We start from the raw sequence: 18,564 nt of genomic DNA, 5'->3' as shown, positions 1-18,564 counted from the left end.
AGTATAATTTTGCGTTAGCTGTGTAATCCAATTGGAATCACCAAGATTGGATGTCGGGTGATAAAAATATGCTTGAGTCTATGAGCAATGCCTATAACTTTGATGTTTTTCATTTATACATAACTTTGTCATTTGATATCAAATTTAGGTGATTCAAGTTGGATTGAAAAAATAACTCAACAAGTAACAATTCTCGTGTTTTGAATTTCGCGAAAATAAAGTTAGAAAAATGTAAAAATCCCGTTCAAAGTCAAAAAAATATTCATAAATCGAATCGACATTTATTGTATCAAAAAATAAAAGGAATGTCATAAATGCACACTTGTCTCAATAACCAATTGCGCCATAAATAATTAGGCAATAAATTTTGGTTAGTAGAATCATAATAATTACGAACCGTAATAATTAAATGCCATACACAATAATAATATAGTAAAAGTTGGCACCTAAAAACCACGATTTTAGCCAATCGGATTTTGTAGACAAAGTTGTCAATCCACCATTCAATACACAACCACATTACATAATTTATGAAATTAAATATTTTAAAATAATAATTACGTAAGATCTTCTAGACGATCACCCAAAAGATTTAAGATATTACTCATACGACACCGTTTGTTGATTAAAAATGTGTGTGTATATAAAATAAATAAAAGTTTTCGAGACAAAAAAAGAAAAAAGAAAAACCACACGAGGGGCTTTTGTATAAAATTATTTTTTTATATTTGCCTTACTGTACCTTGTCCGAAAATTCTAAATGTCAATTTTCTAATCTCTCTCTCTCACACACAAACACACACAAACAAATGAACAGCAAAAACTGACTTCAGAAGTGATAAAATCTGCTGCCCAGAAAAAAAAAATAGAGAAATTTCAGTTTATTTCATTTTTTAGGGTTTATGTTTCTTCATGCATGTTTCATGTATGTAATGAAGAAGACAGAAATTCCAAGAAAGCCCTTAGACCTAGTCGCTGACAGGTAAACATCTTCCCTTCAATTCCTGCTTTGAAATCTCATCACCCATTGATTTCTCCGATTAGGTCGGATTTCAACCTCTTCCGATTTATGTGTGTTTTCCCCCCTAATTCTTATTCGTTCGTTGAAATATTCAAAGGAGCCATAAAAATTCAATCCCCTGTTTTTTTGTTCTTTTTTTTCTTTTCACACAGCCTTCATTGATTTTGATGCTTATCCGGTTATCCCAAACCGCGTTTTTGTTGGGCCGTGTTTGGAAGGATGGCCGGTTCTAATACTAGGTTTCTCTGTCAGAAACTGGTTTGTTTGATTCAAGCTGTTTCCGTGTATCTACGCTCAATCTTCAGTTTCATCTCCACCTACATTTTCAGGTTTAAAAATTCGATCTTTTTTTTTTTTATATAATTTTTAATTCCAGTATTAATTGATTATTTGTGATTTTTGATAAGTGGGTTTTGGTTTATTGCAGGCTGGATGGAGATGGGAGTGGTTCCTTAAAAAAGAAGGTTAATGAAATAAATGTTCTTGAAACAGAGTCCGAGTTATTACCAGTGGATAAGTCCCAGAAAGAAGGTACTGAATTAATTAGAGATAAAGAAGATGAAAAAGAAGAAGAAGAAGAAGAAGAAGGGGTATATTTGAAATTTAAGTTTCAGACATATGAAGAATTTAGCCGGATACAGAAAGGAGCAGGTGATATATTTAATTCCCAAGTGGTCCTCTCTGGCAGAAACGATTTCACATCTGGCAAAAGTTTTATTACAACCTTTATTGATGAACTGGAGACTTTTCCCGTGAAGGAAGAAATTAATGCTACTGATGTAGTAATTGATGAGCAAGTATTTGATGATGAAATTGAAAACAGAGAAATTAAAGAAGTATTGGTATTTGATACAGAGGAAAATGAGCCACAATTAGGAGGTGTTGTTGACGAGGAAGAGGAAAAAGGGAATATCGAAGGAAATCGAGATTTTTCCGACGAGTATCGGATTTTTTCAGAAAAGAACTCTGTGATTACCGATTCCGATTGCGAGTCCGTTAGTTTTGTGCACGATGGTTTCTTGTTTGACGGAGATTTTGAAGGAGAATTGGATGAGAAAACTGAGTCGGAGAGTGAGTTGTTGTCCGATTCGGATAATTTTGACGAAGAAGATAGTGATATAATGGAAGAACTCAAGAAACTAGAAGAGCACAATCTTGAAAATCCAGATTTTTTGCGTGACCGAGACTTTAATGAGGATTTGGCCAATACAAACGATGACGAATCTGAAAAAACGAGGTCAGACGATTCTTCAGTGTCCGAATCTGACGATTCAAACAAATTGGAGTCGTTGTGGGAGCATCAAGAATTGATTGAGCAGTTGAGAATGGAACTGAAAAAGGTTAGGGCGACCGGTTTGCCCACTATTCAAGAAGATTCCGAATCGTCCCCGAAAATGATGGACAATTTAAAGCCGTGGAAAATCGACGAATTCCAACGTGAAAGTTATTGCGTAGGGGAGCTTCACAAATTCTACAAGAGCTATAGAGAGAGGATGCGCAAATTCGATATCATCAATTACCAGAAGATGTACGCCATGGGTTAGTTACAATTCTCAATTTTTATTTACATTCTTTATATTTGGTTAAAGTAATCTAAATCCAACAATTGAACATTAGAAATTGAAATAAGTAGGTGTACTAAAATTATTTAATTGAATTTTAGATATTTTTGGTGTTGAAGAAAAGGCCCACAAGATCTGGTTTTTGTTACAAGGCATTAGAGGGATGGGTCAAATACACAGCATGATTAGGTGGAGATTTGAATAGGTTGTTAATTAATTAATGAAGCATTAATTGTCACATTTTCTTCAAATGGTATCCTGTAATAAATATTAAAAGAATCACAAGTACCCAACAAATGAAATTATATAATATTAATACAATTTCCATGTTTACAAGAACAACATATGTCAAAAGTCAAATGGAGTAATAATTTAAGTTGATTGCAGTTGATCTTGTTTTCTTGTTTTTTTCATATGAAAAAAGAAGAGCGTTTTCATTACAAAGTTTCGATCTTTAAGACAACCCTAATCCGATTCTACTAAAAAAACGCAGGTTTTCTGCAGCTAAAGGATCATGCGATTCCAAAGCAAAAAGCTCCACCCCCATCACTAAAATCACTCGTATCGCAAAATATCTGGCTATTTAAACACAAAATCAACGGTAGTAATCCGATGAAGAAGTTCATCATGGAACTTCAAGGCGATCTAGAAGCTGTCTATGTCGGACAAATGTGCCTTTCATGGGAATTCTTGCACTGGCAGTACGATAAAGCCCTTCAATTATGGGATTCCGACCCTCGTGGGTCCCGCATGTACAACGAGGTGGCGGGTGAGTTTCAACAGCTTCAAGTCCTCATGCAGAGATTCATAGAAGACGAACCTTTTCAAGGGCCGAGGGTGCAGTATTACGTCAAGACAAGGTGTGCCGTTCGCAATCTTCTTCAAATTCCTGTAATAAGAGGTGACGATCAAGAATATTTTTTTATTATTGTTTTTTTGTAAATCTAAAGATATATATACTATATGATGGAAGTGCGTGCACTAAATTTTGGTGGTTTTGATTTGATAGAGGACAAGAAGAAAGAAAAAAGGAAAAAAGAAATGGATGATGAATATGTTATTACAAGCGACGTATTAGTGGAGATTGTCGAAGAATCGATACGAATATTTTGGAGATTCGTACAAGCGGACAAGGACTGTTCGGCTCCACCAATCAATGGCCGCCACAAGAAATTATCTTGTATTCCAATCATAGAAGAAGACAGCAAGTTACTTGTGGAGGTGAAGAGAATTCTTCAAAAGGTTTGTCCTTAGTATTCAATTTGGATGACACTACTTATGATTTCATAAGTCTTGAAATATTGCTAATTGACCCCAAAAATGTTTTTTTTTGGTATTTACAGAAAGAGAGGAAGTTGAAGGAACTATTGAGGTGTGACAATTGCGTTTTGAGGAAATTAAGACGATGTAGGGAAGAAGATGATTCGCATTCGGATCAAGTTCTTCATTTTTTCTCGCAGGTGGATATGAAATTAGTGTGTAGGGTTTTGAACATGTCGAAAATAACAAGAGATCAACTGATTTGGTGTCTTAACAAACTAGATAGGATTAGTTTTGTAAATAGGAAACTTCGAATGGAACCGGCTTTCTTGCTCTTCCCGTGTTAAACGTTTAGTAATAAATAGTACATTTTTTTTCTCGGCATGTATACATGTGACCAAATTGAATTTGGTAAAATTTTGTAATAAAAAGTTTTGTGTGGAGTTAGTTTCTAACTTGTTGATTGAACATGTAGACTTTCATTTGTCGAATAAGATGTGTCATGATTTGTTGAATAATTGCAACTTGTTTGATGAATCGATTCGTCTAATAATTGTTTGGACTCGCTAAATTATCGATAAAATAAGTACTTATTTTGATTAATTGAACAATTGCGAATCATCAACAAATTCAGTATACAGCAAACGACACAATGAAACAAGTGATACGTTTTGACGTTTTAATAATTAACAAAATCTGCGGCCGCGCTCCACGAGTCGATGGAGTGAAACATGTTTAAATATATATATATATTTATACGTGTTTTGAGTATTCGCAAATTGTATTTAGAAATATGTGAACTAAATATGAAAAATCGATTTGCCTCGACCCATTATTTTTTATTTTCAAAAAAATAAAATCCACTATTTTAGTAATTATAGGTTGATAGATAGCTCAAAAAAGATAAAAAAAGAAAGAAAAATGGAAGTAATTATTAGTTGAGAAAACGCGTTTCTGTAGAGCAAAAGCGCGACTTTAATCGGGAAGTAGAGTCTAGGGTTTTGACTTTTAGGTCTGGTATAAAGTTTATGCTCTGAGAAATTGCGTCGGCCGGCCTTATCCAAGCAGTGGAGAGAGAGAGAGAGAGAGAGAGAGAGAGAGAGAGAGAGAGAGAGAGAGAGATTTGTGAGGTAAGAGGCGAAAATGGTTCAGAGACTGACTTACCGGAAGCGCCACAGCTACGCCACCAAATCCAATCAACACAGAATTGTCAAAACCCCCGGTAACCTATCTTCTCCAAAAACCCCCCTTTTCATCATTTCCTTTCTGATTTTAATTTTTTAATTTGATTGTAATTTTTTTACCTTCAATAAACCAGGAGGGAAGCTCGTGTACCAGACCACTCAGAAGAGAGCCAGCGGACCGAAATGCCCCGTCACCGGCAAGAGAATCCAAGGGGTATTTCCCCCCTCTTCTTCAATTTATATCTCTTCATGATTTTTTTTTACTGCTAAAATTACCCGCAATGTTGATATGGTTTTAGTACTTTGTTTCATTCAAATATTGAAATAATTGCTGAAAATTGATTGCTGAGATACCTTGATCCATATGTATTTAGGATATGGTGTGCCAAAGCTTTATATTTCAGCTTCCCTTCCTCCCCACAATTACTAGTTTTTGTAGTTTGATTTTGATTATGATATTCTCCTATCAAATTGTTGATAGTTGATACTGTACCCCATTACAGTTTTTGATAGTAGTCGGATAGTTTGGTTTTCTTTTTGGTAGTAGTCGGATAGTTTGGTTTTCTCCCCGGTGTTAACTCTTTGTTTTGATCGTTGCTCAATTATAACAATTGGTAGTTTATATATGGATGTTCTGTCTTACACTCTTTTTTCGGCAATGTCCCGATTTTTTTTCTTTTGACTTTATACTTGCTGCGTAATCCATAAGCGATGGTCTGGTCAGTAGACTGATGATAACTAGCTTTTCTTGATTCGATTCTTTGAAGGACAACACCCATTTATAAATTGTTATTGCATCAACGATTAAGAAGATTAATTACGTGTTTTTGTAACTTAAAACTCAGATTCCTCATCTGCGACCTGCTGAATACAAGAGGTCTAGATTATCAAGAAACCGCAGGACAGTGAATCGTCCTTACGGTGGTGTTTTATCTGGAAGTGCTGTAAGGGAGAGGTTAGTTCTACTTTTGTAACGAGTAACGAATATCTATTTTTTTATTATTCTTTTTTTTTTTTTGGCGCCGTATTAAGAAAGTGAATGAACAATTCTATTAATATATAATTCTAGGATCATTCGAGCTTTCTTGGTGGAAGAGCAGAAGATTGTGAAGAAGGTTTTGAAGATTCAGAAGGCTAAGGAAAAAGTAGCCTCCAAGAGCTAAATTATGTTAGAAATTTTTTTGCCTATGATGATGACGATGAAAGAGATGTCGAACATTCTGTTTTCAAATACCTCTAGTTCTTTTAATTCAAGTTTTTTGGCTCTTTCATCGTTGTTTAAAATGTTTGTTCATTTGCCGACATAATATTTTCTTGATGTTTTTTTTCGTTGCTAATTGTTGTCAAGGCGTTGACATTGTTGTTATCCTTGTTATTTCTTTATGTTCTCTCTTTTGGTGTTCTTTTTTTCAGTGAAGATTTGTACAATGCTATGCTGGGAATTAGGGATCAAAATGGGCTAGGATTCTATTTATTAACATGTCAATTTTTTGCCAAATGCTTACGTTTTGCCAAAAATAAATGTTAGGACTTAGGAGTGTTTATTCAATACAGAATCTCGATAAATTAATTAACTTGTTTAAATAAAATATATATCTTTAAACTTTGTTTAAATAATAATTTCTTCAGATATTAAAAAATGTAACCTTGTTTGAAATAAAATGTATTAAATATTTGAATTATTAGTTCGATAATTTAATATTTTGCTATATTAATAGAATTTTACTAGTCACGACTCTATTAATTTATAAAAGTTTAACTGTATAACGAAATCTGAAAATAATAATTTCTTCAAACTTATTAAATTATTAGTTCGATAATTTAGTATTTTGTTAAAGTAATAGAATTTTACTAGTCATAACGAAATCTAAGGCTTATCTCGTGTGGTTCGAATTTCTTAAAACTAAACTTTAAGATTCTTTGCAACAAAATGGGAAAGAAAAAAATGTGAAGATTTTCTTAAAACTCAACTTTAAAATTCTATGGAACACAACAAAAAAAAATAATAATAAAAATGTCAAAAAAATATATAATTTAAATTTAAAAATGTCAAGAGTGGGATTTGAACCCACGCCCTTTCGGACCAGTACCTGAAACTGGCGCCTTAGACCGCTCGGCCATCTTGACTTGATGACAATATATACAAAATATATTAAATAAATTCCCATTCTCAGTTCCATATAAAATCTCTAACAGTCGAACATTAAAATACATTCGTGTCTTAATTTCAGAAGTTAACCTGAATTACTTAGTTGGATTATCCGAATTACATCTACGTGATGCCTTTTATGTTGCTGTAAAAATTGTGCATTGATACAGAAACCCCATAACTGAAACAAAGTTACTTGTTGTCATATAATCTTAAGCCAATAGTAATCATCTTTACATAAAGAGAGCTTGAAATTAAAGAAAACTATTACACCTTCTTCACAGTATCAACTGTGTGTAACACTCGTTGTTGAGTAATTAGTCGATGAAATTTCACTCGGACATGGTGGTGAATCCCACGGCAGATTCCCCTTCCAAGATTCTTGTCCGCCCGCCGGCAAGCTGAACGGAAACCCCATTGAACGTATGTTTTCCCACACATTATTATTGTTATGTATGTTTGTTGTATTACTTTGGTTCTTTCTGATCTCCGCTTGTTGCTCTTCTTCTACATTCATGCTTGCTTGCAACATGTTCGACGAATTGCCTGAGTAGCCGTTGAACTGCCCTTCAAAGTCGATGGCCTCGGAATTCTTGTCAGCTAATACAGGGGAAGACAGATTGAAGATCATGGAAGAAAGATCAACCGTGCTGTCATTGCTTCTGCCCGAAACTTCTTGGTTCGGCGAGAAAACGAGGTTTCCATGGAAATACTCCCCATCGGAAGATGTGAAAGTGGATGTTGTACCAGTTGCTGCTGAGAAATTTTTGTACGAGGGGAAGCTAATGCCAGAGTTATTAGCCGGTTGAAACTCGTTCTCCAAGTTAAACCGAGTTTGGTGGGACCCATAAGCGAAACCATGATCGGGTATTGGCTGTGAAGTTTCCCACGAGTGAGAAAGAGCTCTGTGTGCGGTCGAAGTAGTCTTCTTGAAAATCCTGCAAATGGCCCACGAATCCTGTTTTACGAAAAAATAGATAAAGCTTTAATCCCACACAGTGGTGGTGTAATGTGAGAACTGTGAAGAAAAAATACGAGAAGGCTTACATTTAGTGGAAGGTTCTTGTCCAAAATCTTTCTTGGCGGTGCAAGTGCACCACCGTCTGTAGTGGAAGAAGGAAGTCGAAACTCGTGCATCATCCAGTCAGTTTTCATGCCTTTGGCAGCTCTGCCTCTGTAGAAAACGAGCGATTTTTTCAGACCGATGCATTTTGTTCCGTCCGATGAATATATAGGCCTGTCTGTTCCCGTGGCTTTCCAGAATCCCGATCCAGTCACACGGTTCGGCCTCGAACTGTTTCTGTATTTTCGATCCCTCGGACAGTAAAAATACCACTCTTTCTCCCCAGTCGAAGCCAGTTCTGTTTATTATTACACAAAATCAAGAATTTGAGTATCAATTAATAATTAATGATGATTAAACTTTCTTGTCCTAGGTTATGACTTATGCATATGTAATACTTACTTGGAAGGTCCCATGGATCGTATTTGTAAATCTCGACTTGCTTAATCAGCTCAATCGGAAGAGCTCTCTGCTGAAGCTTCCTCTTCAGATAGAACTCGACAAGCTCTTCATCGGTCGGATGAAAACGGAATCCCGGCAAGATGACATCATCAATGGTGCTACTCTTCTCTGTTTCATTCATTATCCTTTTTTTTCCCCCCTGCTCGATTATGCAATTTCGTCGGTATGAGAGTATGAGTGTATTGGGATATGTTATTCAAAGTTCCAATACTCTAAAGAATGGATTGCTTCTCCCTTATATCTTATTACAATCAAGACTAGAAGACAAAGCAATCTTCTTGTATTGCCATTAGTTTATACTTTATAGTACTAATTATTTAATTATAGTCCCTATCTTGATATTTAGTGTTTTGAACAATATCTTGTTGTCCATGCATATTTTTATTGAATATTATTATATTTTATTAGAATATTGGATCTTGAAAACGAGCTTCTATTCCGTTCCTGCGGAAAGCTTCTATTCCTTAGTTCTTTGTTTACGACAGACACGAACACGTGACATGTGAATTCGGATACCTTGAACTTTGTGGAGATTCCTTAAACTTTACTTAATGATTTAATTAGAAAATTAGGAAAAATTAAGTCTTGCATGGATAATTGGTTAACCCCTTTATTAGTGTATTTGAGCAATGCTAGGAAATTACCTTTTTGGTCTGCTGCTGGTTTTGAGGCAAAGGTGCAGTATTAGTTATATGTTTCTTGCATCAGTAATTAATTCTTAGATCTTTGTCTTGTATTATTAGCAAATAAGACACCAATTCTACTTAATGTGATTAATTTAAGGTTGAATTAAATAAATCAATTTGCTAATTAATTAGTGGTCTAAGTGGTATTATTTGATTTTAATGGAGGGAAACATGAAATAGCTTACCAAACCTTAACAAGGAAGCAGTTCAACTGCTTAGAGTTGACTGCTTTGACTAAAAGTGCCAAGCGTGTGCAGTAGAAAAAAAAAAAGTTAATTAATTCATCAATTAACTTTAGCAACTTTGTATTTTCAATTTAAAATATTTATTTAGCCATTTAACTACTCAAGAATGCTAAATTTTTGTTTAGCTATATAGCTTAAATACATAAAACTTAATCTACATCTTTTATTAGCTGTAAATTTAGGATAATTTACTAATTACAGTAGAAATAGTGTCTGGATAATAAATGCTGAATAAATAGTAATTATTAAACAGTGGCAAAAGCTAGAGTCAAAATCCCTGGAAATTTGGTCAAGGCTCGAACTTCAAAACCCTCTTCTGTCTGTTGCATGGGCTTTATGGGCCCGCGGGCCTTGGCCCTGCCAATTGATGCGTGAAATCTAATTAACCTCTAAAATTGGTCAATTTCTTCTAATTAAAGTTACATCCCCCTCGTGCATTTATTTTTGTGTTTACACCTTGAATTTATAATCCAATTGTTTTCCCCCAATATAATTGTTTACTATAATTTTAAATTTTAATTGTATCGACTATAATTGACCTTTATTGTGAATAGGATGAAATCGATTCACATTTATCCACATGAAGAAAGCCACAAATTTGTCATTGAAAATAATGTTTACTTAAATACATACAAATACCTCATTTTTTTTCATTTTTTTTTTCATTTTTTTTTTGTCGTATTTGAGAAGAGATGATTGTTGCGAAATTGCACAAACCGAATAATCCAATAGGGTAGTGTTAAGAAATCAACGTGCAAGTGTGTATAAATAAACTATTTACTGTGTATTTCTTATTATAAAGAATGAATTAATATAATAAATTACCAAAAAAACGAAGTCCACATCACATTAAAAAAAAACAAAAACAAATATAAATTACAAATATATTCAAAAAAATATATATATGTTATATTACTATATATTCATCACTCGAATAATTGTTTTTACTGTATTAATTAAGAAAACTTTCATCAATTATTTTCCTCTAAAACAATAGGCAGTTCCAAAATTTGATTGCCCCTCATAATATTTAGGACAACTTTGTCCCCTATACTATACTCATCCAATGTCTTGTACAATTCTGCTCTATTCTTTACCTGTCAACAAATTATTTGTCGAAAAGTACTCAATTATACGATCATGCAATTGAAAAATAACGATCGTAAGAAGAGCTTAATTACCGTTTTGCCATCCACCGCCAATATTATGTCCCCGAGCACGATTTTGCCAGCAAAACCCCTTGTAGTTGGTAGAAACCCCGCTTTAGCTGCTAAACTATCCACCGGAACCTATTATAAAAATAAATAAATAATAATTTAAAAAGTGAGTTCCAATTAAATCGGAATTAAAACGTTGACAATTGATAAAGAATCGGCATATTATTGAGTACGAAAGATCACCTGCAAGATTAATGCTCCGTTGCGGACATTGAGTTGATTCGCAATAAGGTCAGGGGCAATTTCGACATTTAAACCAGCTCGAACGACCTTTGTGTAAGAAAGATAAGAGGGTTAAAGATGCAGCAAAATTGCGAAACGAAAAAAAAGCAGTTTAGAAGCCAAAAAAAAAGAAACATACTTTGCCGAATTGGATCAGCTGCGGAACTATCTTTACCACGGTTGATGAAGGTATCGCAAATCCTACACCAGCCGATGTCCCTGTTGTGCCACGTAGACAACACAAGATAAACCGAAAAAAATTTAAAATTAAAATTAAAAAGACAGTTTTTACAAGGGTGTGTACTAAATAATAGAAACGAAATACCTGTCTGAGTGAAAATTGCGGTGTTGATCCCGATTAAGTTTCCTTTAGAATCCAATAAAGGGCCTCCACTACATAAATATCACAGAAAACGAGATATGTCGATGCCCAAGGGAAAAAGACGAAAAAGGGTTTTCGATTATGAGTGAGGCTCAACTATTTTAAAGTCGAACCTGTTTCCAGGATTGATTGCAGCATCAGTTTGAATGCCACCACCGATAGTAACTCCGGTTTGACTGTTTATATCTCTGTTAAGACCGCTAATAACTCCGACAGTGAGTGTGTGGTCGAAACCAAATGGATTTCCGATTGCCAAACACTGCTGCCCCACTTTCAGAGAAGATGATGGCCCCACATTAATCGGCCTCAACAATTCTTCCGAGGCTTCAACCTGGTTGTGAGAATCGAGAACATCAATTAATTGTAAACGCATAATCGGTTGAAAATGTATTTATAATTTAAAATTTTAATACGGATTAAGCAACAATTAACCTTTAAGACAGCAAGATCCTTTGAACGATCTGCGCCAACTAACTTGCCCTCAAAGTTCTTCTGTACCCTTCACCGGAAAAATGAAAACGAGGAAAAATCTCAAAAAAAATAAAATTTACGAAAAAGAAGAACATTAGCAAGAAATTCTCGAGTGTCTCACCCTTCGGCAGCTAGAATATTAACACGAGCAACAACTTGGCCGATGCTTGGATTTCTTGAAAGAGAATTGCCTATAACTGCTCAATATAAAAACGCAACAACCAATTTCAATACATTGTGATATATATTATAATACGGCATATATATTTTTTTGGTTTCCGTGCAAATTATACCATGATAATTTGTGACAATGTGACCTTGTTCATCCCAGACAACTCCCGAGCCGTTCCCTTCGGGAATCTACACATTCACAAGTCCGTTCGAAACTCTTTTAGTATACACATAATTAAGTATTGAAAGCATAACGGCAGATGAGAAAAACGCATATTCACCTCGACTGCACCGGTGACATTTAATTGGGGCCTCAAAGTGACGTCGAATATGTTGACGACAGAGTAAGTGTTCTTCTCGAATAGTTTGACAATTCTTTCCTGCCAAGTAGAGACAACCAACCATTACCATATCAATTCACCTGCCATGCCAAAATTTGAAAATTTACAGATAACTAATTAGAAAACAACAAAAAATTTGGAGGGAAAAATTTAGGATTAAAAAAAAAAATACTTAATTTGCAGAGAAAAAAAATAGACCTCGGTTGGGAAAAGTGGACCAGCTGAGAAAACTGAAGGGGTGACTTGTTCAACTGTAACTGACGGATCTCCTAATGCATATGCTGTACAAAATTGTAATTAAATGAATGAATTTTTCGGCCTGGGTTTTTGAATTATCGGAGGAAATTAAATGGAGAAAAAGAAATTCACTTATTATTAAAATAATGAAAAATTGGAGCAGGAAAAAAGTGCAGACCTTGGAAGTACCTTGAAGGAAGAAGATAAGAGTAACACGTGGACACTAATAAACGGGCGAAGAACGTACGACGCGTTGTACGAGGTAAATTATCCTGCAATAAACCTTGTTCCACGGTAAAAATGTCTTCTTTACCGTCGCCCCTGCAGAAGGAAAATAAAAAAAAAAAAGTTGCCCATTTTTAATAGCCTGGAAAATTTGGGAAAATCGAGAATGTAAATGTACGAGTACGGGAGCTATTTTACCGGGAAGTGGGAGATGGAACGGGGAGACGTGAAACGACGTCGCAGCAGAGCTTGCGGCGGCCGAGAAATGGGAGATGTTTGCCGGAGATGAGAGTCTTGGTGGCGGTGTGGGGTCTGAACGGAGGTACGGCGGAGCTGCTGGAAGCTATTACTGCTTGCATTTTGTTTTACCCTTTAATGGGATAGATGGAAACGGAGATGGTGTTGAGATGAGTGGTTTGCAGAACAACAAGCAGAAGAAGAGAGAGAGAGAGAGAGAGAGAGAGAGAGAGAGAAGAGAGAGAAGAGGGGAGAGAGAAAGAGAGATAATTACCGTAGAATAGAAAAATGGGCTTGTCCGAATTATTGGCCCAAATTAAAAACGTGGGCCACGTGGCTCTTACAAATATGGGCCTTATGAGATGGGGCCCACTTTGGGTTGTATCGGTGGCCCATCAAAATTGCATTAGTAATATTTTTAGTCAATGTATCGTTGACTTGAAAAAATATTTAAATTCTTGTTTGTATAGCCTTAATTTTTTTGCCTTTTTGGTGTTTTAAGCATTTAAAAAATAAAGTGATGTTAAGCAATGAGATTTGAAGGAAAATTGAGCTTAATTCTCAACACCTAGTTACATGATGTAGTTATGCGTGCTGTGAGAAATTGTTTATTTAATTCTTGAAGATGAAATAACGTATCATGATTTTATGCCCTTTTTAAATGTATAAAATCACATTATTCTATACATTTATAAATATATATTTTCTCAAAGAGAAAATAAATTATATATATATATATATATATATATATATATATATATATATATATATATATATATATATATATATATATATATATATATATATATATAGGGCTGGCAATCGGGCCGTGTGAGCCGAGCCTGGGTCGGCTCAAGCTCATATAGTATCGGGCCTCATTATTATAGGCTCAAGCTCAAATACCATCGGGCCTCATGCCTATAGGCTCAAACTCGGCTCACGCATTTTTTCGGGCTTCGGGTTTATATCGGGCTTATATAAACAAATTACATATTTTACAACTTTGCAGTCGACATATTAAAGAAAAACAAAAAAAAAAACTTCGCAGTCTAAGCGAAAAATCTAGACTATTCATTGAAAATCAAAATAAGCTTAAAAAAAAAATTAAAAAAAAATAATCATAGTCTGTTCATTAAAACAAATAAAGTTTAATATTGCAAATATTTAATCATACTAAAAAATGCATCCGAGGCCAAAATGAAAAAAAAAATCATAAAATAAAATAATTAGAAGCAATTCTAAATGTCCTTAACTCTTTTCGAAAATCTTGAGACCTAAAATAAAAAAAAGGACAACAAATATATATATATATATATATATATATATATATATATATATATATATATATATATATATATATATATATATATATAGTCGGGCTTTATTCGGGTCGAGCCATGGTAAGCTCAGACTCGGCTCATAGTTTAATCGGGTTTAATAAAACGGCTCAAACTCGGCCCGGCTCACAATTAATGAGGCTCGGCTCAAATAAAATCGGGCCGAGCTATCGGGCTTCGGATAGGCCCGGCTCAATTGCCGGTCATATATATATATATATATATATATATATATATATATATATATATATATATATATATTGTCCATTTATCAATCAATTCTCCCATCTATCTCCTAACTAATTAAATTAAATAAAGTCACCCCCCTTCAAACGTCTGCAAAATTAAATCATTTTCCCAACTTAGTAAGTGATTAATGACATTTTAAATTTAGTTGCATAATCCAAAAATAAATCCTTCAACCACTTAATTATGACGTCATTCAATTCGTACACAATCACACCCTCACAACTATAAATACCACCCGATATTATTATATATTCTTCACCACATATATATATATATCACCCATAAATAAATCATCGATTATCTCTACAGCACATATATATATATATATATATATATATACTCAAGATGATGAAGGGAGTTGCAGTGGTTTTCGTGGTGGTTCTAGCGGCGGTTTCGCTGGCGGCGTCGCCGGGGGAGGCTGTCTCGTGCGGGGAGCTACAGAGTTCCCTCTCGCCGTGCTTGTCTTACCTCCAGGCCGGCGGCGGCGAACCGAGTGAGTCGTGCTGCGGCGGCGTGAGGAGCGTGACGGGAAGTATTCAGTCGACACAGGACAGACAGACGGCGTGCAACTGTTTGAAATCCGCCGCCTCCAGCTACAACGTCCGTACAGACGTCGCCGCCAACCTCCCCGGAAAATGCGGTGCCTCCATCGGAATGACCATTAGCCCCAACGTTGACTGCAGCCAGTACGTTTTTCCGTGTTTCATTTAAATATAATATTATATACATATATATTAATCATTTTTAATTAATTTTCCACGTCATTTATTTTCTAATACTGTTTTTTTGGGTTATATAATTGTGCTGCAGGATTTCTTAGATATGGAATCAGCGTTTGATTAAAGGAATAAAAAATAAAGAGTTAGAGAGAGCTTTCTTCAGCGTGGGTTGCTTGCATGCATGTATATATATATAATATATTGTGTGTGTATATATATATATACTGCAGCATGTTGTATATATATAGTGCTGTGGTAGAAGCTTTCATGCATCAGTTTCTTGTATCCAGTTTTGTGTTCATCTGGGCTTTGTTGTGGAATAATATAATACAAGATTTCTTGTGTTCTCTTTTAATTTTCTTTAATTTTTTCTACTATTGTTAATTAAAAATAAATCTATATTTAAGTTTACTTATATTGATATTAATTACTCCATAATTATATCAATACCACACTGACACTGTTAAATTAAATAAATAAATTTAGTACATCTAAATTGCCCTTCTCTTACACTAGTATATATATATATATATATATATATATATATATATATATATATATATATAGAGAGAGAGAGAGAGAGAGAGAGAGAGAGAGAGAGAGAGAGAGAGAGAGAGAGAGAGAGAGAGAGAGAGAGAGAGAGAGAGAAATTAATATAAACTCAATGAAGAAAGAGGCATAAAAATGTTACAAATTAAATTAAATTAGACTATTTTTATCGTTAGAGCCTCAAAAAATAATGGTGATAGTACTCCACTCATTGGCCGAGATTCGTAATATATCATATCGGATTCGAAGAGTTTGTTCTAGCATGTCAACGTATTCTTACATCTTCTCTTACCATGAAAGAAATTACACGTGATATGTTTTGAAAGATATCGACTAAGTTCGAAGCTGTGGAAATACGTACAGTTTGCCTACAGGCTACTGGGAGCTAGGTTAATAGTTCTTAGAGAAGTGATCCAACCCTAATTCACCATCCACTAGACAATATATCATAGGCTTAGAGAAATTATATGTATTTAATTTGTTAAAAAAACAGAAATAAATACTCGTGATCTCAAAGAAATCGAGGGTTCTTGGCCGCCCGGTGTTTTTAAGCAGTTAATTAATATATGAAGTGAGACTAAGCTACTAGTAATGATGAGATGATGAGATTTTAAGAAGTTTACAGTTATTTGGATGATATAGCTCTTCTATATTAGTAATTCTATATATAAAAAAAAATAAAAAATAAAAAAAAATAAAAAAATCCTAATGAGTCTATGTAGTAGAAAAAAATAATGAATTCCCCAAAATGTAATTATTGTAGAAGAATTGTATCTTAAGCTTATTAGAGTGACTTAGTTATTAATTACATGCATGATTGATTTATTTATTTGGCTCGACAGTCAAAATATATATGTATATAACTATATATTATCACCCTATGAAAGCAAATAAGAAGTGTTTGGGAATTGGGGGTAATATTTGCTGTGGCAAATTGTTTATATAAAACTCTTTGAAACAACTTCATGTATAAATATCATGATTTTATGGCCTTTTTAAAACTTTTAAAATCAATTTTTTTTTATAATTATTTATGGAATTGGGGGAGAAGTGCATGCAATGCCAAAATTAAATAGTAAAGACCAAAGAGTTTACAAAAAAAAAAAAAAAAGAAAAAAAAAAGTAGGCGCCCTAGTTCGAATTCTCTTCCTCAGCTAATTAATTAATTAATTAATTTACTCTAGTTCATTCTATATATATATTGTCCATTTATCAATCAATTCTCCATCTCGGCATCTCCTAACTAATTCAATTAAATCAAACGTCTGCAAAATTGTATCATTTTCCCAACTTAGTAGTGTTACTAATAAATGACATTTATTAAATTAATAAGTTACATAATCCAAATCCTTCAACCAAATTATGACGTCATTCAAATTTGTATATATTATAATCACACCCTTAATTAATGTCGTCACATCTATATATAAATACCACCCACTCTTCTTCACTTCATAATTCATATCGATCACTTCAAGTTTTAATTAATATTTAATAGTCATCGATTAATTAATTATCTCAACCATATATACAGCACAAAAATGAAGGGAGTCGTTGCAGTGGTTTTCGTGGTGGTTGTTTCGCTGGCGGCGACGCCGGGGGAGGCGGTCTCGTGTGGGGAGCTTCAGAGTTCACTGGCGCCGTGCTTGTCTTACCTCACCGGCGGCGGCGAACCAAGTGAGTCGTGCTGCGGCGGTTTGAGGAGCGCGTCGGGAAGTATTCAGTCGACACAGGACAGGCAAACGGCGTGCTACTGTATGAAATCCGCCGCCTCCACCTACAACGTCCCTACAGACGCCGCCGCCAGCCTCCCCGGAAAATGCGGTGTCTCCGTCGGCATGACCGTTAGCCCCAACGTTGACTGCAGCCAGTACGTTTCTCCATGCATGTTTCATTTATATATAATATTATATACATATATATTAATCATTTTTAATTAATTTTCCACGTCACTTATTTTCTAATTATACTGTTTATTTTTTTGGGTAATTGTGCTGCAGGATTTCTTAGATATGGGATTAGCGTTTGATTAAAGGAATAAAAAAAATAAAGATTGAGAGAGAGCTTTTCTTCAGCGTGGGTTGCTTGCATGCATGCATGTATATATTGTGTATGTATATATGTATATATATATAAATACTGCAGCATGCATGTTATTATATTATATATATAGCACTGTGTAGTAGAAGCTTTCATCAGTTTTTGATATTCAGTTCTTTGTGTTAATCTGGGCTTTGTTGTGGAATAAATCGAGATTTCTTGTGTTTTTTTTTAAATATTTTTATTTTATTTTTAATAGTGTTAATTAAATAATAAACTTTATTAAGGTGAATTGACATTAATTAATAATTATTATATTACAAAATTAATATAACGGTGACACTGTTATGTTAAATAAATAAAACATAAAATATCTAAATAAGTAAATTGCCCTTCTGTTACGTTACTATAAAGAAAAAATAACATACCATAACACATTAGAGAAATTTATTATTTTAAATTTTAATTAACGTCCAAAAGTTATTATTTTTTAGAATTTTAAATTCATAAAAGTCCCTATATATACATCTTTGTT

At 34.1% G+C, this 18,564-nt stretch overlaps 6 protein-coding genes and 1 non-coding gene across 7 annotated transcripts; 4 read left to right on the top strand and 3 right to left on the bottom strand.

Annotated features, from left to right (window-relative positions):
* The first annotated feature begins 673 nt into the window (after positions 1 to 673).
* On the top strand, positions 674 to 4,298 carry LOC105961664 (uncharacterized). Its single transcript, XM_012985905.2, has 6 exons — positions 674 to 982; positions 1,174 to 1,350; positions 1,449 to 2,560; positions 3,077 to 3,484; positions 3,593 to 3,825; positions 3,927 to 4,298. Exons 2-6 carry the CDS (start codon positions 1,241 to 1,243, stop codon positions 4,188 to 4,190), a joined length of 2,127 nt encoding a protein of 708 aa, XP_012841359.1. The 5' UTR covers positions 674 to 982; positions 1,174 to 1,240; the 3' UTR covers positions 4,191 to 4,298.
* A 485-nt stretch (positions 4,299 to 4,783) lies between these two features.
* On the top strand, positions 4,784 to 6,410 carry LOC105961666 (large ribosomal subunit protein eL34). The gene is made up of 4 exons (XM_012985906.2): positions 4,784 to 5,065; positions 5,162 to 5,241; positions 5,873 to 5,982; positions 6,097 to 6,410. The coding sequence occupies exons 1-4, from the start codon at positions 4,987 to 4,989 to the stop codon at positions 6,188 to 6,190; spliced, it is 363 nt and encodes a 120-aa protein (XP_012841360.1). The 5' UTR covers positions 4,784 to 4,986; the 3' UTR covers positions 6,191 to 6,410.
* A 664-nt stretch (positions 6,411 to 7,074) lies between these two features.
* TRNAL-CAG (transfer RNA leucine (anticodon CAG)) lies at positions 7,075 to 7,154 on the bottom strand. Its single transcript has one exon. It is a non-coding gene; the product is annotated as a tRNA-Leu (tRNA).
* A 98-nt stretch (positions 7,155 to 7,252) lies between these two features.
* NAC094 (NAC domain containing protein 94) lies at positions 7,253 to 8,913 on the bottom strand. The gene is made up of 3 exons (XM_088821501.1): positions 8,642 to 8,913; positions 8,224 to 8,537; positions 7,253 to 8,134 (listed from the first exon to the last, which is right to left on the bottom strand). Exons 1-3 carry the CDS (start codon positions 8,820 to 8,822, stop codon positions 7,463 to 7,465), a joined length of 1,167 nt encoding a protein of 388 aa, XP_088677627.1. The 5' UTR covers positions 8,823 to 8,913; the 3' UTR covers positions 7,253 to 7,462.
* Positions 8,914 to 10,519: 1,606 nt separating this feature from the next.
* DEG8 (Trypsin family protein with PDZ domain-containing protein) lies at positions 10,520 to 13,346 on the bottom strand. Its single transcript, XM_088821500.1, has 13 exons — positions 13,097 to 13,346; positions 12,852 to 12,994; positions 12,635 to 12,717; positions 12,377 to 12,475; positions 12,218 to 12,284; positions 12,046 to 12,121; positions 11,886 to 11,952; positions 11,567 to 11,784; positions 11,397 to 11,464; positions 11,211 to 11,290; positions 11,033 to 11,119; positions 10,814 to 10,921; positions 10,520 to 10,729 (listed from the first exon to the last, which is right to left on the bottom strand). Exons 1-13 carry the CDS (start codon positions 13,255 to 13,257, stop codon positions 10,604 to 10,606), a joined length of 1,383 nt encoding a protein of 460 aa, XP_088677626.1. The 5' UTR covers positions 13,258 to 13,346; the 3' UTR covers positions 10,520 to 10,603.
* A 1,711-nt stretch (positions 13,347 to 15,057) lies between these two features.
* Positions 15,058 to 15,624, top strand: LOC105961641 (non-specific lipid-transfer protein 1). The gene is made up of 2 exons (XM_012985877.2): positions 15,058 to 15,407; positions 15,532 to 15,624. Exons 1-2 carry the CDS (start codon positions 15,067 to 15,069, stop codon positions 15,539 to 15,541), a joined length of 351 nt encoding a protein of 116 aa, XP_012841331.2. The 5' UTR covers positions 15,058 to 15,066; the 3' UTR covers positions 15,542 to 15,624.
* A 1,906-nt stretch (positions 15,625 to 17,530) lies between these two features.
* Positions 17,531 to 18,071, top strand: LOC105961631 (non-specific lipid-transfer protein 1). The gene is made up of 2 exons (XM_012985865.2): positions 17,531 to 17,859; positions 17,990 to 18,071. The coding sequence occupies exons 1-2, from the start codon at positions 17,531 to 17,533 to the stop codon at positions 17,997 to 17,999; spliced, it is 339 nt and encodes a 112-aa protein (XP_012841319.1). The 3' UTR covers positions 18,000 to 18,071.
* Positions 18,072 to 18,564: the final 493 nt, after the last annotated feature.

This window comes from Erythranthe guttata, chromosome 8 (genome assembly GCF_056151865.1).
Source record: "Erythranthe guttata isolate IM_541 chromosome 8, IM_541, whole genome shotgun sequence".
NCBI classification, from domain to species: Eukaryota; Viridiplantae; Streptophyta; class Magnoliopsida; order Lamiales; family Phrymaceae; genus Erythranthe; species Erythranthe guttata.
This window is presented reverse-complemented; position numbering and strand designations above follow the sequence as displayed.

Coding starts and splice junctions, on each gene's coding strand:
- LOC105961664 (XM_012985905.2), top strand. CDS start 1,241: ATGGCCGGTTCTAATACTAGGTTTCTCTGTCAGAAACTGGTTTGTTTG. Junction 2,561..3,076: donor CCAGAAGATGTACGCCATGG/GTTAGTTACAAT, acceptor AAAAAAACGCAG/GTTTTCTGCAGCTAAAGGAT. Junction 3,485..3,592: donor TCAAATTCCTGTAATAAGAG/GTGACGATCAAG, acceptor TTGATTTGATAG/AGGACAAGAAGAAAGAAAAA.
- LOC105961666 (XM_012985906.2), top strand. CDS start 4,987: ATGGTTCAGAGACTGACTTACCGGAAGCGCCACAGCTACGCCACCAAA. Junction 5,242..5,872: donor CCGGCAAGAGAATCCAAGGG/GTATTTCCCCCC, acceptor CTTAAAACTCAG/ATTCCTCATCTGCGACCTGC. Junction 5,983..6,096: donor GGAAGTGCTGTAAGGGAGAG/GTTAGTTCTACT, acceptor ATATAATTCTAG/GATCATTCGAGCTTTCTTGG.
- NAC094 (XM_088821501.1), bottom strand. CDS start 8,822: ATGAATGAAACAGAGAAGAGTAGCACCATTGATGATGTCATCTTGCCG. Junction 8,538..8,641: donor CGATCCATGGGACCTTCCAA/GTAAGTATTACA, acceptor AATAATAAACAG/AACTGGCTTCGACTGGGGAG. Junction 8,135..8,223: donor ACAAGAACCTTCCACTAAAT/GTAAGCCTTCTC, acceptor TTCGTAAAACAG/GATTCGTGGGCCATTTGCAG.
- DEG8 (XM_088821500.1), bottom strand. CDS start 13,257: ATGCAAGCAGTAATAGCTTCCAGCAGCTCCGCCGTACCTCCGTTCAGA. Junction 12,995..13,096: donor GTTCCATCTCCCACTTCCCG/GTAAAATAGCTC, acceptor TTCCTTCTGCAG/GGGCGACGGTAAAGAAGACA. Junction 11,785..11,885: donor AGGATCTTGCTGTCTTAAAG/GTTAATTGTTGC, acceptor TCTCACAACCAG/GTTGAAGCCTCGGAAGAATT.
- LOC105961641 (XM_012985877.2), top strand. CDS start 15,067: ATGATGAAGGGAGTTGCAGTGGTTTTCGTGGTGGTTCTAGCGGCGGTT.
- LOC105961631 (XM_012985865.2), top strand. CDS start 17,531: ATGAAGGGAGTCGTTGCAGTGGTTTTCGTGGTGGTTGTTTCGCTGGCG.